The 14,484-nt window shown below is 40.6% G+C and overlaps 1 protein-coding gene across 2 annotated transcripts in view; it reads right to left on the minus strand.

The window, feature by feature from the left end:
• Window positions 1-437: 437 nt before the first annotated feature.
• The window catches only part of ALLC (allantoicase), a 74,909-nt gene continuing 60,862 nt past the window's right edge, over window positions 438-14,484 (minus strand). For both annotated transcript variants that reach the window (XM_073625417.1, XM_073625418.1), the window contains exons 7-12: window positions 9,632-9,764; window positions 7,911-8,066; window positions 7,701-7,774; window positions 6,681-6,789; window positions 4,003-4,130; window positions 438-1,709 (exon numbers count right to left, since the gene is read on the minus strand). In XM_073625417.1, the coding sequence (XP_073481518.1) occupies window positions 1,569-1,709; window positions 4,003-4,130; window positions 6,681-6,789; window positions 7,701-7,774; window positions 7,911-8,066; window positions 9,632-9,764 (741 nt within the window). In that variant the 3' untranslated portion in view covers window positions 438-1,568. The remainder of the gene's footprint in view (window positions 1,710-4,002; window positions 4,131-6,680; window positions 6,790-7,700; window positions 7,775-7,910; window positions 8,067-9,631; window positions 9,765-14,484) is intronic.

Here is a 14,484-nt window from a genome sequence, read left to right on the forward strand (position 1 = left end):
ATTCAGAGATGTTTCTCAAATTACACTCTATTTCCCTTTGCTCATCCTCTGGCAGCTACCTGAAAAGTTATTTAGGAAGTTGAGTAGATAAGGAGCCAGGCCAGCACAGACAGTAGTTAGATATTTTCAGAAGAGAGCTATGTCTTGGCAGAAGGTAAAAAGTATCTTTGGCAATCCTAAGTAATCAGCTTTTACTGGTGTGGTTGAATTCAAAGGCACTTTAACCTCCCTGGCGGATGTCAGATTTTTGCGTTTCAAAGCGGTACGTTGTTTTGCATGGAAATTTGGTGTTTTATACTGTAGGCCTGTAATTCTTAGGAATAACTCACTTAAATCGGTCCAAACAAGAGTCTAGTAGACATCCCAGGTATGATAAAATTTGAAACACGAAATCATGAATTATAATATAGTAAATAATTATAAATAATTCTAAAAAATAATAATATAATAATAATAAATTTTAATTAATAATGTAATCAAATCAAAAACACAGAAATTTGCTCAGTTGCAAAATTGTCGTTGTCTTCACTTTCAGTGTTTGATGACGAATTTCCCCACAAATCACTATCGCTCAATACTATAAGTGATTCTAATTTACTATCGCTGTTTTCTAGCTGGTCTAAAACCACTTTTGATGTAAAGGGACACTTTTTGGTTGCCATGGACATTCTCAAATTTCCAGGCAGAAAGCACAGTATATAGAATATAAAATTGCAGGCAGAGCACTGGACAAAGCACTAGGGTCAAAAGGGAGGTGAAATGATTTTATACAGTAATGTAATCTGTAATATTACAGTGTACTGTACGGTTTCTGTTTTTTCACTTTTTTGAAATTCCCGCCGTCTCCATCCCCATGCGTCGCAACGCTCGCAGGGAACGGAGCCCAGAACACAGCACACCAGACGGAGGATCTGGCTGCCGGACACAGCAGGGAGGCAAGATCCTGGGGACAACGTAAGTAACCTCTACCAGGATACAGCGTTGCAGTCCCGAGAGTGTCTCAGGGTTACTGCTAATGGTACTGAAATTTAACCCCGAGACACCCTTGGGATTACTGCTAGGGAGGTTAAGCTTGCACAGGCAGATTAACAGAAATAAAATTACAATAAATGCACAGTGGACACCACCATGGCGAAGGACTGTGGCTCAAAGAGAGCTACAGAATAAAGAAAATTCCCTTTACGATACTAGCATATGTACAAAAGAATGGATTATACAGTTTGATAAAACAAGAGGCCCAACAAAGATTTCCTCTTACTGGTATTCACAACATTGTTATTTAAATTCATAAAATCTTAGCCTTTACATTTCATGTGAATCAATAAGACCAAGAGATTAAAAAGTAAAAATATTCATAAATCAACTTCTCTTTTGACTCATTTTTATAGTATATTCTTATAAATTCTGTCATGGAAAACCAGCAAGCTGCCCTCAGCTTACACCTCCACCTGAAGCAATAGTGATCCTCACATAAGTCTTTTGCATAAGACATATTGCAGTGATCAAGCGGAAGATCAAAAGGTCAAAAAGTTCACAAATCAAAACCTCCTTTGACTACTGATATCTTCTTATGGAAGCTGTCGTGGAAAACCCCAAAGCCGTACTCTGCTTAAACCTCCATCTGGAGCAATAGTGATCCTCACATGAGTCACAACCTCTCCCAGTGCAATTAAAGTTCCTTCAATGAAATGCCGCTTGTGAGGTTGAAGCTAAAGGCATAGAAACAAGTGAAAACATATTAATTTAAACGTTTTACAGAATAATCTGATAACTGCCATGAAACAAATAAAGTGATTGCTTATCTGGGCTATTACCACCATAAGCCAAGGTTAGAATGAATGATGCTTTAGCAGGTTGCATGAGACAAGTTCCAACCTTTTTTGTGGTCCTTCAGCTAGGCTTGTTTTTAAAACACTACAAAACAGTGCTTGGATGGAGAATTTGTATATTTATGTAATAGTATCTATGTGTCCTTCTATAATGATAAGAATAGCTATGATCCTGAAAGAGTTTAGCAGTGGTAATTTGATGGTAGCTGTCCAGTTCTGTCTCAGATAGCACAATGGAGCAGAATGTTCATTACTCTCAGTGCAATAGAGTTAACCATACACGTTAAATTTTGAATGAATATGTGTGTAGCATCCTCAGAGTTACTGTGTTTAGTGTTTTGTGCTAAATTCCGTTTTTGGCCTCCCTGTAACCAGGGAGAACACCTATTGATTAACAGGTCTGCTCTGGGCTCTATTGGCTTGAGCTCAATTGCTTCCCCCCTATATCCCAGGGGATCCTGGGACATAGTGGATGGGAGAATTCAAATCCCAGCCTCCCTGTTAATATTCCCTCAGCCAATCCCTGGTTGATATGGAGGCTGAGGGAGGTATACATAGGCTTGGGCCTAGAGCAGAGGCCTCTTGGTCCTAGGGTAGTAAGACCCAGCCTCATGGTTGTGGCATCCCTAGGAGCTTCATCTTCACCATTCACTGCAGCACTTTTGTGGGGTCCCAGCTATGGCTTGGCTGGGGAGGACCTCTGACCTATCCTTCCAGAAGTATTCTCTGAAAGTCCACTACAAATACAGAATACAGGCTGCTTGAATACTGAAGTTTGCGGACTCTGCACATGGCTGCCTGGAAATCAAAAACAGTGAGTACCAGCCTCTGTGTGCTAAAGACTTTTTTTTCTGCAGTATCCCCTGGCTCACCTCTACCCCATCCACATTCTACCCCTAAAAAAAAAAACAACCAAAAAAGAGCTACATGGCCTGTTTACTTTCTCAGAATGTGAAAATGTTGTGTGCCTGACTGCTGTGTGCTGAACAGGGAATAGAATCTGGGACCAAACCGCCAGACCAATGCGGTCTGTGCACTACATGTGGGTATGGTCACACTCATCTAACATCTTTCTTTTGAAGTGTTTCCATAAACATGCACACTAATGGTACTTGGTACACGATACAGCCACACACCTCCATCACTGGCCTTTCAAAATTGAAATAATAGTGACTTGCCAAAATATCCAGCCAATATTCAGCCAATATTCAGTTGGCTGGGGGTATCTGGTTCTGTCCAAATGTGTCTCTACACACTAGAACCATCAGCCAATCCTGCCAACAATCTCAAATGGGTATTTTAAAGCCCAACTCAGACCTAAGCATTTTTTCTTAGTCTTCTGACAATTTGAGGAAGAGTAAGAACCTCTGTCTGTATATTATTATAGCCTGGGTCTCCACTGGAATAATTTTTACCACTGCCTGCCTTGCTGTCAACACAGGAAGTGAGGGGAATCAGTCTAATGCCGCGTACACACGATAGGATTTTCCGATAACAAAATCCATGTTTTTTTTCCTACGGATGTTGGCTCAAACTTGTCTTGCATACACACATGGTCACACAAATCTTGTCGGAAATTCCGATCGCCAAGAACGCGGTGACGTACAACACGTACGTCAAGCCTAGAAAAATTAAGTTAAATAGCCAGTGTAGCTCTTCTGCTTGATTCCAAGCATGCGTGGAACTTTGTGCGTCGGAATTGTGTACACACGATCAGAATTTACAACAACAGATTTTGTTGTCCGAAAATTTGAGATCCAGCTCTCAAATTTTGTTTGTCGGAAATTCCGACGGAAAATGTCCGATGGAGCCTACACACGGTCAGAATTTCCTACAACAAGCTCCCATCGAACATTTCCCGTCGGAAAATCCGACCGTGTGTACACGGCATGACAGTGTCATAGACAACAATAATAAAGAAATAATTCTAACTCCTTATCCTGCTAAACAAAGTCTTCATACACAGGAAGTGAAGGAAATCTTCTTTGTGAAATCTCAGATAGCAGTTAAAAACTACACAGACATTACAACTCTTGAAATTAAATTTTGTTCATCCAAAAATTTTTAAAAAATGTTTTGCTTAGAATGGGGGATTTATATATCTCAAATTCCCACGGCTATCTAAAGTTACTCTTTAGTGCATCTTATACTAGGACATTAAGCTTTGAAATACCTTTGTGATAGGAAGAAATGTTTTCCAAATGTCGTCGAACTTTACATCCCATTTTGCTTTGGTTTTTTCTTCCTCTTCTTTAGGTGTCAGAACTGCCACTTCTATCTGACATGAGTTGGGTGAATTACCTGATATAAACAGAAACCAGCTCACTCTATTAACCCTACAATCCTAGAATCGTCACAAATGACTTTGTTTTAATAATATTAATATATATATATATATATATATATATATATATATATATATATACACACACACACACGCACACATATATTGCCATTTGGACTACTTTCTCACAATTTATGTTCTGTTTCACAAGTAAACATGTAATAACATATTGTGCTTCTATGACAATGAAGTTGGAGAACAAAGGGCTTTCTAATACATTCAAGTTCACTTTTTGAATACCTTTAAGGTAGGTAAGGTACACATTGATTTTTTTTATTCAGCCTGCAAGTGAAATGAAGAAATCCAATTCCTCCATGCAGATTATACAGCACAGATGGACAAATCCCCAGCTGCAGCTATTGTATGCTGACGGTTAGTCCCAGCAGCTAGCAGAATACCCCAAGAATGGCTGCATCTGATTGGATGCAGCTGCTGCTTAACTGACTAATTTTTCGCATGGCTCCTTCAATTTTTTATTAAAAGGATGTCGGGCAGGAGGGAGCTGACAAAGTCACCAATGAACAGGTTTGTATGAACTAGCAGATAGGGTGTGTGTGATAAAAGACATGAATGGCAGGATATCAAATCACACAGGCTATTCAGTGTACTAATGTTGCAGCAGTAATCCACTTAGCAGAAAACCTGGACCCAGCAGCATCTAATATGACACCTGCTTGCTTCAAGTACTAAATATTAAATATTATAATTATTTGCAATATTTATGCGTTGCACTGAACACCCATTACATTGCACCCAACACCCATTCCAGACATCAGCCAGAACATTCTGCTTGTGTACTTACAGCATTTCCATAAGGTTTCATTGTACCTACAGTGCATCCGGAAATAATTCACAGCTCTTCACTTTTTCCACATTTTGTTATGTTACATACAGCCTTATTCCAAAATTTATTAAATTCATTATTTTCCTCAAAATTCTACAAACAAAACCCCATAATAACAATGTGAAAGAAGTTTGTTTGAAATCTTTTTCGCAAATTTATTAAAAATAAAAAGCTAAAAAAAAAAAATCACATGTACATAAGTATTCACAGCCTTTGCCATGAAACTCAAAACTGAGCTCAGGTACATCCTCTTTCCACCGATCATCCTTGAGATGTTTCTACAACTTGATTGGAGTACACCTGTGGTAAAATAAGTTGATTGGACATGATTTGGAAAGGCACACACACCTGTCTATATAAAGTCCTACAGTTAACAGTGCATGTCAGAGCACAAACCAAGCCATGAAGTCCAAGGAATTGTCTGTAGACCTCCCAGACAGGATTGTATCAAGGCACAGATCTGGGGAAGGGTACAGAAAAATTTCTTCAGCACTGAAGGTCCCAATGAGCGCAGTGACCTCCATAAACCATAAATAGAAGATTGGAACCACCAGGACTCTTCCTAGAGCGGGCCGCCGGGCCAAACTAACTGATCAGGGGAGAAGGGCCTTAGTCAGGGAGGTGACCAAGAACCCAATGGTCACTCTGACAGAGCTCCAGCATTTCTCTGTGGAGAAAGGAGAACCATCCAGAAGAACAACCATCTCTGCAGCACTCCACCAATCAGGCCTGTATGGTAAAGTGGCCAGATGGTAGCCACTCCTCAGTAAAAGGCACATGACAGCCTGCCTGGAGTTTACCAAAAGGCACATGATGGACTCTCAGACCATGAGAAACAAAATGCTCTGGTCTGATGAAACAAAGATTGAACGTCTTGGCCTGAATGGCAAGCGTCATGTCTGGAGGAAACCAGGCACCGCTCATCACCTGGCCAATACCATCCCTACAGTGAAGCATGATGGTGGCAGCCTTATGTTGCGGGGATGTTTTTCATTGGCAAGAACTGGGAGACTAGTCAGGATTGAGAGAAAGATGAATGCAGCAAAGTACAGAGACATCCTTGATGAAAACCTGCTCCAGAGCGCTCTGGATCTCAGACTGGGGCAAAGGTTCATCTTCCAAAAGGGCAACAACCCTAAGCACACAGTCAATATAACAAAGGAGTGGCTACAGGACAACTCTGTGAATGTCCTTGAGTGGCCCAGCCAGAGCCCAGACTTAAGTCTGATTGAACATCTCTGGAGAGATCTGAAAATGGCTATGCACGGATGCTCCCCATCCAACCTGATGGAGCTTGAGAGGTCCCGCAAAGAACAATGGGAGAAACTGCCCAAAAATAGGTGTGCCAAGCTTGTAGCATCATACTCAAAAAGACTTGAGACTGCAATTGATGCCAAAGGTGCTTCAACAAAATATTGAGCAAAGGCTGTGAATACTTATGTACATGGGATTTTTTTCATTTTTTTAAAATTTGCAAAGATTTCAAACAAACTTCTTTCACATTATCATTATGGGATATTGTTTTTAACATTTTGAGGAAAATAATGAATTCAATCCATTTTGGAATAAGGCTGTAACATAACAAAATGTGGAAAAAGTAAAGCGCTGTAAATACTTTCTATATGTATATCAGGTGAACTGCAGGCTGGTTTAAGGACCATACCTTTAAAATGGTTGGTGTCTATTTCTATATGTGTTATGAGACCAGGGTGACCAAGACGAAAAATTGTCCATTCCTTTCCTGGAACCTGGAGAATGCCTTTGTCATCTGCCTACAAGGCAAAAATGTAACTGATGAAACATCACACCTTTTTCTACTTTACAAACATTTAAAGTCATACAACTATATGGTGGTGTATTCTTTCAAGGGGTTGTTGACATGTGCAGGGACAGTTAAATATATATAGTATATGAGGCCTATCTAAAGAAGACATTACTTACCTATATTTGTGAACTGGACAATTTATTTTTAAAGAAAGCCTCCAGTATACTGGCAAAATTAAAGTGCAAGTGAGTTCTATTTGCTGTATCTACTTTTAATATTCAGGTCCTCTGTTGTTGTTAATAACTGAGGGTTCCTAAGGCTAAGTTCACACCACTGCGGCTGCGATTTGATCTGATTTTCAGTCTGTTCATGTAGTGTGACCTCTGATCTAAGTTCTACATCTACCCACCTAAGGTACCTGTGATTTCCTTCTTTTTTGAAATATCTGTTTTTGATTAACCCACTTTTCAAACTATTTATTACAAGAGTAATAAAAATACTCAGAAACTCACCAAGCAAGCAAACTAAGTAGTTCCTGAAGACTTATTAAACCTTAACATGGATCTAAACCCAATCAATACAATCCTGCAAATCTTTAGTATGTTAATTTACAATGTATTTTCAAAAGTAATTTTATATATTTTAATCTGCTGCTTTCATTAAAATAATGTCTGGTCCTTGCTCGAGCACTTCCTATTGTAGGACAACACCTATTTCTGTCTTCTGATTGTGCTCCTGTTTTTTTACCCTGGCACATTTGCTATCAGTTGAGATCCTTAGAAGCAGGGATAGAAAAAAGGGTTAAGACAAGTAAAAAAAAATGGCAATTGTTTATGATACACAGTGCTTTAGCAAACTAAATATCATTTAGTTAAGCCGCACAAATGCTTTAATGCATATCCTGGTATATTTTTTTACCTTTAATATTGGAGGCCGATCCAGTCTTCTCGCTGTTTCCCAGCCATCACCCATATCAGCTGCTTTTCCTGTTCCTGTAGGTTAAATCAACACAGTTATAAAAAAAAAAGAAAAATTAAGAAAATTGATGTAAATAATGATTAATGTCCATAATCTGATGTCCTTTAGTTATAGCATATGATGGAAATGATTAGCTGGTTTTGTAGATACCTATGAGATTCCGAGGATGTCCATAATGTGCGTCACTGAATCCAAGACACACACCTCCATTAACCATTGACAGAAGATCCTCCAAGTCATTTGGACTACACAAGGACCAGTTTCTCTGTCCAATGCCGTACACTTTAAATCTTGCTATCCCACCATCTGTAAAAAAATGTAAATAAGCTGTTAAGATAAATAGCTGATAAGAGAAATGTCATGACTGTAGTTGACCAAACATTTTCATAGCCACTAGCATAAAATCAATGTGTGTTCTCCCAGCAGGAACGCTCCCCCCGCCCCCTCACCGGGAGAAGACAATAGCTTTGTGGGGGGATTTCCCATGTGTTGATGGGGGTTTCAGCAAAGAAAATTGCACAATCTATGGCCACTTTTAGATGAACAAAAGAACCAGGTGGAATCCACTCCAACCTCTCTGTCCTGTATGTCCTGAACAAACAGCAATCTGACCTTAAGTTTTCCACAGGATGCCTTTTTGTTGTCTCTCTCAGCTGCCTTCTTCCAGAAAGTTCTCTCCCCAATGCCTTCTTCCCAGGCTGTGTTTCAGAGCATTCCTTCCTCTGATGTCACATCCATCCTCCAGGCTGGCACATATGTACCTCCTTTCAGTGGCTATCCCATAGAAGTAAATTTTGGTGGCTATTTTGGGGCAGTATGAATTCTACTGAGATACATTGTTGGCAAGCTGCTACATAGTTACATAATAGACATGGTTAAAAAAATACAAAGGTCTATCAAGTTCAACCTTAGAGTGTGTGTGAGTGTGTAAGTGTGTGTGTTTGTGTGTGTGTGTGTGAGTTTTGTGTGTTCGATCCAGAGCAAGGAAAAAAAAAAAAAACTATACAAGCATTAGTCAATTTGCTATAGCAGGGTTATTAAAAAAAAAAAAAAAGACAAAAAAATCTTTCTGGACACATTCTGGGAATTAGATAAATCCCCAAAGCAACCTCCTTTTGAATTTAAAGCCAAAGTTTACAAGAAAAACCCTCTAAAAAAACAGTACAAGGGGTGTGATTTACCTTCAGTGTGATGTGTCCCTTGTGCTTCTGTTTAATTTAGTAGTCATCTTCCTCATCCGATACCCTATCCCTCCCCGCATTTTTCAATACTAAACCTTATCTATTATGCAGCTGCCTATCCCTCTAATTTATCTAGATTTTCCTGTAATGATGATACATCTTGTGCTGAATTTTTATACCTGCCTAATTTTGCTAATGTCATTAAACAGTGGAATTGAACTCCAAAGCTGACCATACACTAGTAGAATTTTGTTAGAAAATTGAAGAACATTCATTGGTTTTTCTAAACATTAGTGGGGTCAAATCAATGTTCATTTTTGGCTGCAGTGATGAGAAAATTTTCAAAACTGATTTCTAACAGTGAATGTGATTTTCATTTGGGAAAGTCCAATCGTTCAAAAAAAAAAATAAAAATGGTAAAAGCAAATTAAATTTTAAAATATTTTTGAATGATGTTCAGCAAGATATCAAATTAATTTTGCTTCTACTAGTGTATGGCCAGCTTTAATTCCAACCTCTATATCATTTATAAATAAGTTAAACAGCATTATTCCCTGTATAGAACCCTGGGGCATACCACTTTAACCCTTGGTACATAGTAAGTGAAAAAGTCAGTTCTGCAATGCATAACAATGTGTATGAAGTGGCTTCCTCTAACAATACCTCTTAGCTCTGCGTTTTTCCAGTTACCTGGGTAGATATTGAGGCGAACATGTGTCCATCTTTTTCTTGAACTGACATGGAAGTAATTGTGAGAGCTTTCCTCGTATCCGGGCTTTAACTCCACTATTTTTAAAAGATAGTCCCAGTTTTCTGACTTAAACTAAAAAAAAAAAAAAAAAAAAAAAAAAAAAAAAAGAACCTGTTACACCTAGAAGGATCTTTTTAAGGTACAATTTAAGCAGCTGGTAACATAAATTAGGATTTTGCCATTGATGGTGATTTTGCATATGATTTATTCCTTTCCTTGTTTAAAAAACACTTATAGACCAGGCCTCTTTTTCAGACTCTGTGTTTACAAGTTAAAAACAAGTTTTTTTGCTAGAAAATTACTTAGAACCCCCAAACATTATACATTTTTTTTTCTAAAAAAATAAGATAAAGAAAGAAAGATAATGTTACGCCAAGTAAATTTATACCCAACATGTCACGCTTCAAATTTGCGCCCGCTCGTGGAATGGTGTCAAAATGTTACCCTTTAAAATCTTCATAGGCGATGTTTAAAAAATTCTACAGGTTGCATGTTTTGAGTTATAGAGAAGGTCTAGGGCTAGAATTATTGATCTCGCTGTAATGATTGCGATGATACCTCACATGTGTGGTTTGACCACCATTTTCATATGCGGGCACTACTCACGTATGCTTTCGCTTCTGCGCACGATCTCGTCGGGACGGGGCGCTTTGAAAAAAATGTTTTTTTCTTATTTATTTTACTTGATTTTATTTATTTTTTCACTGTTTTTTAAAAAAAAATTGTTTCACTTTTATTCCTATTACAAGGAAAGTAAACATCCCTTGTAATAGAAAAAAGCACGACAGGTCCTCTTACATATGACATCTGGGGTCAAAAAGTCCCCAGATCTCATATTTGGACTTAAATGCAATAAAAAAAAAAAAATTGTCATTTGAAAAACTGACAACAGAAAAATGGCCCTTTAAGACGTATGGGCGGAAGTGACGTTTTGACGTTGCTTCCACCCTGCTATAGTATGGAGACGGGTGGGAGCCATCTTCCCCTCACTCGTCTCCATACTCAGCCATGGACAGATCCCGATCGCCTCCGCCGCTGCCGATGGCTCCGGTAAGCGTTGGAGGGCACAGGGGGAGTGGCGAAAGGGGGTGTGGCCCCTCTCCCGCCGCTGATAACGGTGATCTCGCGGCAAATCCGCCACAGAGACCACCATTATCGTAAACAGAACCGCCGGCCGAAAAGATGGAAACCTCGGTTGTGGCAGCAGCTGCCGTTACCAAGATAACCATCTTTAAACTGCCGACGTATATATACAGGAGTCGGTCGGCAAGTGGTTAATATGTTTATTAATACCAATGAAATGTAACCTTCCCTTATTAATTTTTCATAGTTACCACTTGTGACCAGCAAGTAGCACAGTGGATTTTTTTGTCCACTACCTCTTGCCACATTTTTAACCTGTAAACAACAACGAAGAGGGTCCCCTATTGGTGGACTTTTTAGGCACATATAAAAACCATAGGAAGGTATAATTAGTATGGTGCAAGAGTACAGCCTCAAACACTGTATATACACTATTGCAATATTGTCTGATTCGCATTCCAAACAATAGATGCTACAACTTTGCTATATTTTTATTGTGTCAATTTAATCAATTATATTTGTACTAATTATACCTTCCTATAGTTTTTATATGTGCCTAAAAAGTCCACCAATAGGGGACCCTCTTCGTTGTTGTTTATTCCAATTTTGGATGTGGGACAAATCTACAGTTATCTGCTGATCTACTTTATACGTTATACAGTTTTAACCTGTTCTCACTGGTGTCGCACATATATGCGGCATCACTGCGGTGGGCCCTCTTCTGTGGCACTGCATAAAATGTGCACCAGCATTTGTTCTGGGATTGTCTTCTAGTAAACAAAAAGTTCTGTATGTCAGTATGTCTTAGGTAGGATTAAAAGAAAACCTTTTTTATTTGGTTGCAGTGCATTTTAGGTAGGATAAAATCTTTTCTTGGCCCAAGTACAGGTACAAACAAAAAATAATTTATACATATGTAGTATCACCACAAATGTCACATCCCTGTCTCATTCTGCTCACAAGGCTCTATATTGACCTTAGGTATGCCTCTAAATATTCTGACTGGTATACGTTTGACATTAACATTCCACGTTTTAATCCTCCCATTAGCAATTTCTAACCGATCATGATCCTCCTTGGCTGGTTTTCATATATAAGAGTGTGGTTTGTCGTGTGTGCATGCCCCTGATCACATCACATATGATGAAATGCATAGGGTGGAGCCACAGACACGCTACCACACATGCGCAGTGTCAGAAACCATGAATGAGTTTCTGACACTGTAGACAGAAGTACAGTTAAATCACACTTGTTTAGTAATAAAAGTAAATAGAACAAACAAAGTCAAAACATAGCCAAAGTTCAGTAACTGGAACAGATAGTCAGACAAGCCAGCAATTCAGGAAGCCAGAGATCAGCGTAGTGGAACAGCAAGCAGGATCTGCAGCCAGAAGGAATGTCAGCCAAGCAAGTCTTTAACAGGAACGCAGGAGATAGTCGCTGTGATGTTGACCAAGTCAAAGGCAGAAATCATCTGGTCTGGACGGCTTAGGCAGGACTGATGAGCAGGATATCATCAACAGGTGAATCACTGTGGAGAGATAGGAGCTGGCAATTTGCCGACAGCTGAGCGGCCAGCTCAGAGGAAGAAAGGGCTGAGCCCAGCCCTGACAGTTCCCCTCCTCACTGACCCCTCCCTCTCGGAGGACCACCAGGCTTGAGGGGAAAACGTCTATGGAAATCACTGAGGAGGACAGGGGCATGTACATCCGAGGATGAAACCCAAGAGTGTTCCTCCGGATCATACCCTTTCCAATGCACCAGGTACTCTATGTGCCCACAGAACTTACAGGTGTCAACAATGGACTGTACTTCATACTCCTCATGCTTCTCAACCTGTACAGGTGGTAAAGCGGTTGCAGACCAAAGGTTTTAATAAGGAGACATGAAATACATTTGAGATACACATATTAGAATGAAGGTCTAATGCATAATCCACTGGGTGTCAGGGCTGGGCTCAGCCCTTCCTTCTCTGAGCTGGCCGCTCAGCTGTCGGCTAATTGCCAGCTCCTATCTCTCCACAGTTATTCACCTGTTGATTATATCCTGCTCGTCAGTCCTGCCTACTTAAGCCGTGCAGCCCAGAGGATCTCTGCCTTCACCTTGGTCAACATCACAGAGACCATCTCCTGCATCCCTGTTTAAAAACTTGCTTGACTGACATCCCTTCTGGCTCCAGATCCTGCTTGCTGTTCCACTTCACTGATCCCTGACTTTCTGGCTTGGCTGACTATCTGTTCTGGTTACCGAACTTTGGCTATGTTTTGACTACGTTTGTTCTATTTACTTTTATTATTAAACAAGTGATTTAACTGTACTTCTGTCTCGGTCGGATTTCATGGTATCTGACAGTAGGCGAAGGCCATAAATTCAGAAAATACAGTCAATCCACTTGTTGGTAATATTTTTTCCAGATTGGATGAGTAGGATCAGTTTGCCACAGCGTTACAAACGCTCCTGAGTCGCGCGGCTCACCTGGAATCTTCCACTGTGGCCGCTTCGTTACAACCTGTGTTGCAGGCCATCCCCCCTGCTGCTCTCTGTGCAGGCACCCACCTTGAGTATTACCTCTATAAGAGGTATGTCTGGTTCCCCTCCGTTTCCCCATCGATTTGGGGGTGATCCAGTCCAATGCAGAGGGTTTCTCAACCAGATTGAGATATACTTTGAGATGCTGCCCCACGCGTTTCCTACGGACAGAAGCAAAGTAGGTTTCGTGATATCTTTGCTTTCTGAGAGAGCTTTGGCCTGGGCAAACCCTCTATGGTAGACGCAAAAACCTGTTGTCTTGAGTTACCCTGAGTTTGTGGCTTCCTTTAAAAGGGTATTTGATGTTCCCACATGCTCCGCTTCTGCTGCCAAGTGCCTCATGTCTATCAAACAGAGTCTGAGAACTGTTGCCGACTACGCCATTGAATTCCGTACTCTGGCAGCAGAGGTTGCTTGGAACAATGAGGCCTTCGTGGCTGCTTTTTCTTGTGGTCTCTCTTATACCATCAAGGATGAGATAGCAGCCCGGGATATACCCACTGAGCTGGAGAAGTTGATCACGTTTGCCATCCTCGTTGACTCCAGACTCAGAGAAAGACTCTCTTTTAAGGAGCGCTTGCGGAAGCCTCCTGTACATTTGTCTCTGAGCTTTACAGTCCAACCCTTGCCTCCCTCACCTCCCATGCTTCCTGGTACCAAGTCGGTCTGTGAAGATGAACAACACATGCACTCAGGCTTCACGCGTCTCTCTGTGGATGAGAGAACCCTTAGAAGGAGGGAAAGATTGTGCCTTTATTGTAGCCAGGCAGGTCACTTTTTGAAGTCTTGTCCTACCCGTCCAGGGAACGCCCGAACCTTGAGGTCCTGTCACGGACAGACCTTAGGCGGCGTTGCTTCATCCCCAGTTATCCAGATGGATAAGCCCCTGGTTTTGGTTACCCTTTCTTGGACTGAGTCGTCCATTGAGATACAGGCTTTAATCGACTCTGGGGCTGCAGGCCTGTTCATTGATGCTGCCTTTGAATCAAAGCACTTGATTCCACTGCAGCTGCGTGACACTCTCACTTGCCATTGAGGCTCTTGACGGGAGACCTCTACAGCCTGCCCATGTGACTCGTGAGACTGTTCCGTTGTCCATAACAGGAGGGGCTCTTCACCATGAGATAATCCAATTCCAAGTTATTTCCTCACCTAAGTTTCCGCTGGTTATTGGTTATCC

Source organism: Aquarana catesbeiana, linkage group LG04 (assembly GCF_042186555.1).
Source record: "Aquarana catesbeiana isolate 2022-GZ linkage group LG04, ASM4218655v1, whole genome shotgun sequence".
NCBI lineage: Eukaryota > Metazoa > Chordata > Amphibia > Anura > Ranidae > Aquarana > Aquarana catesbeiana.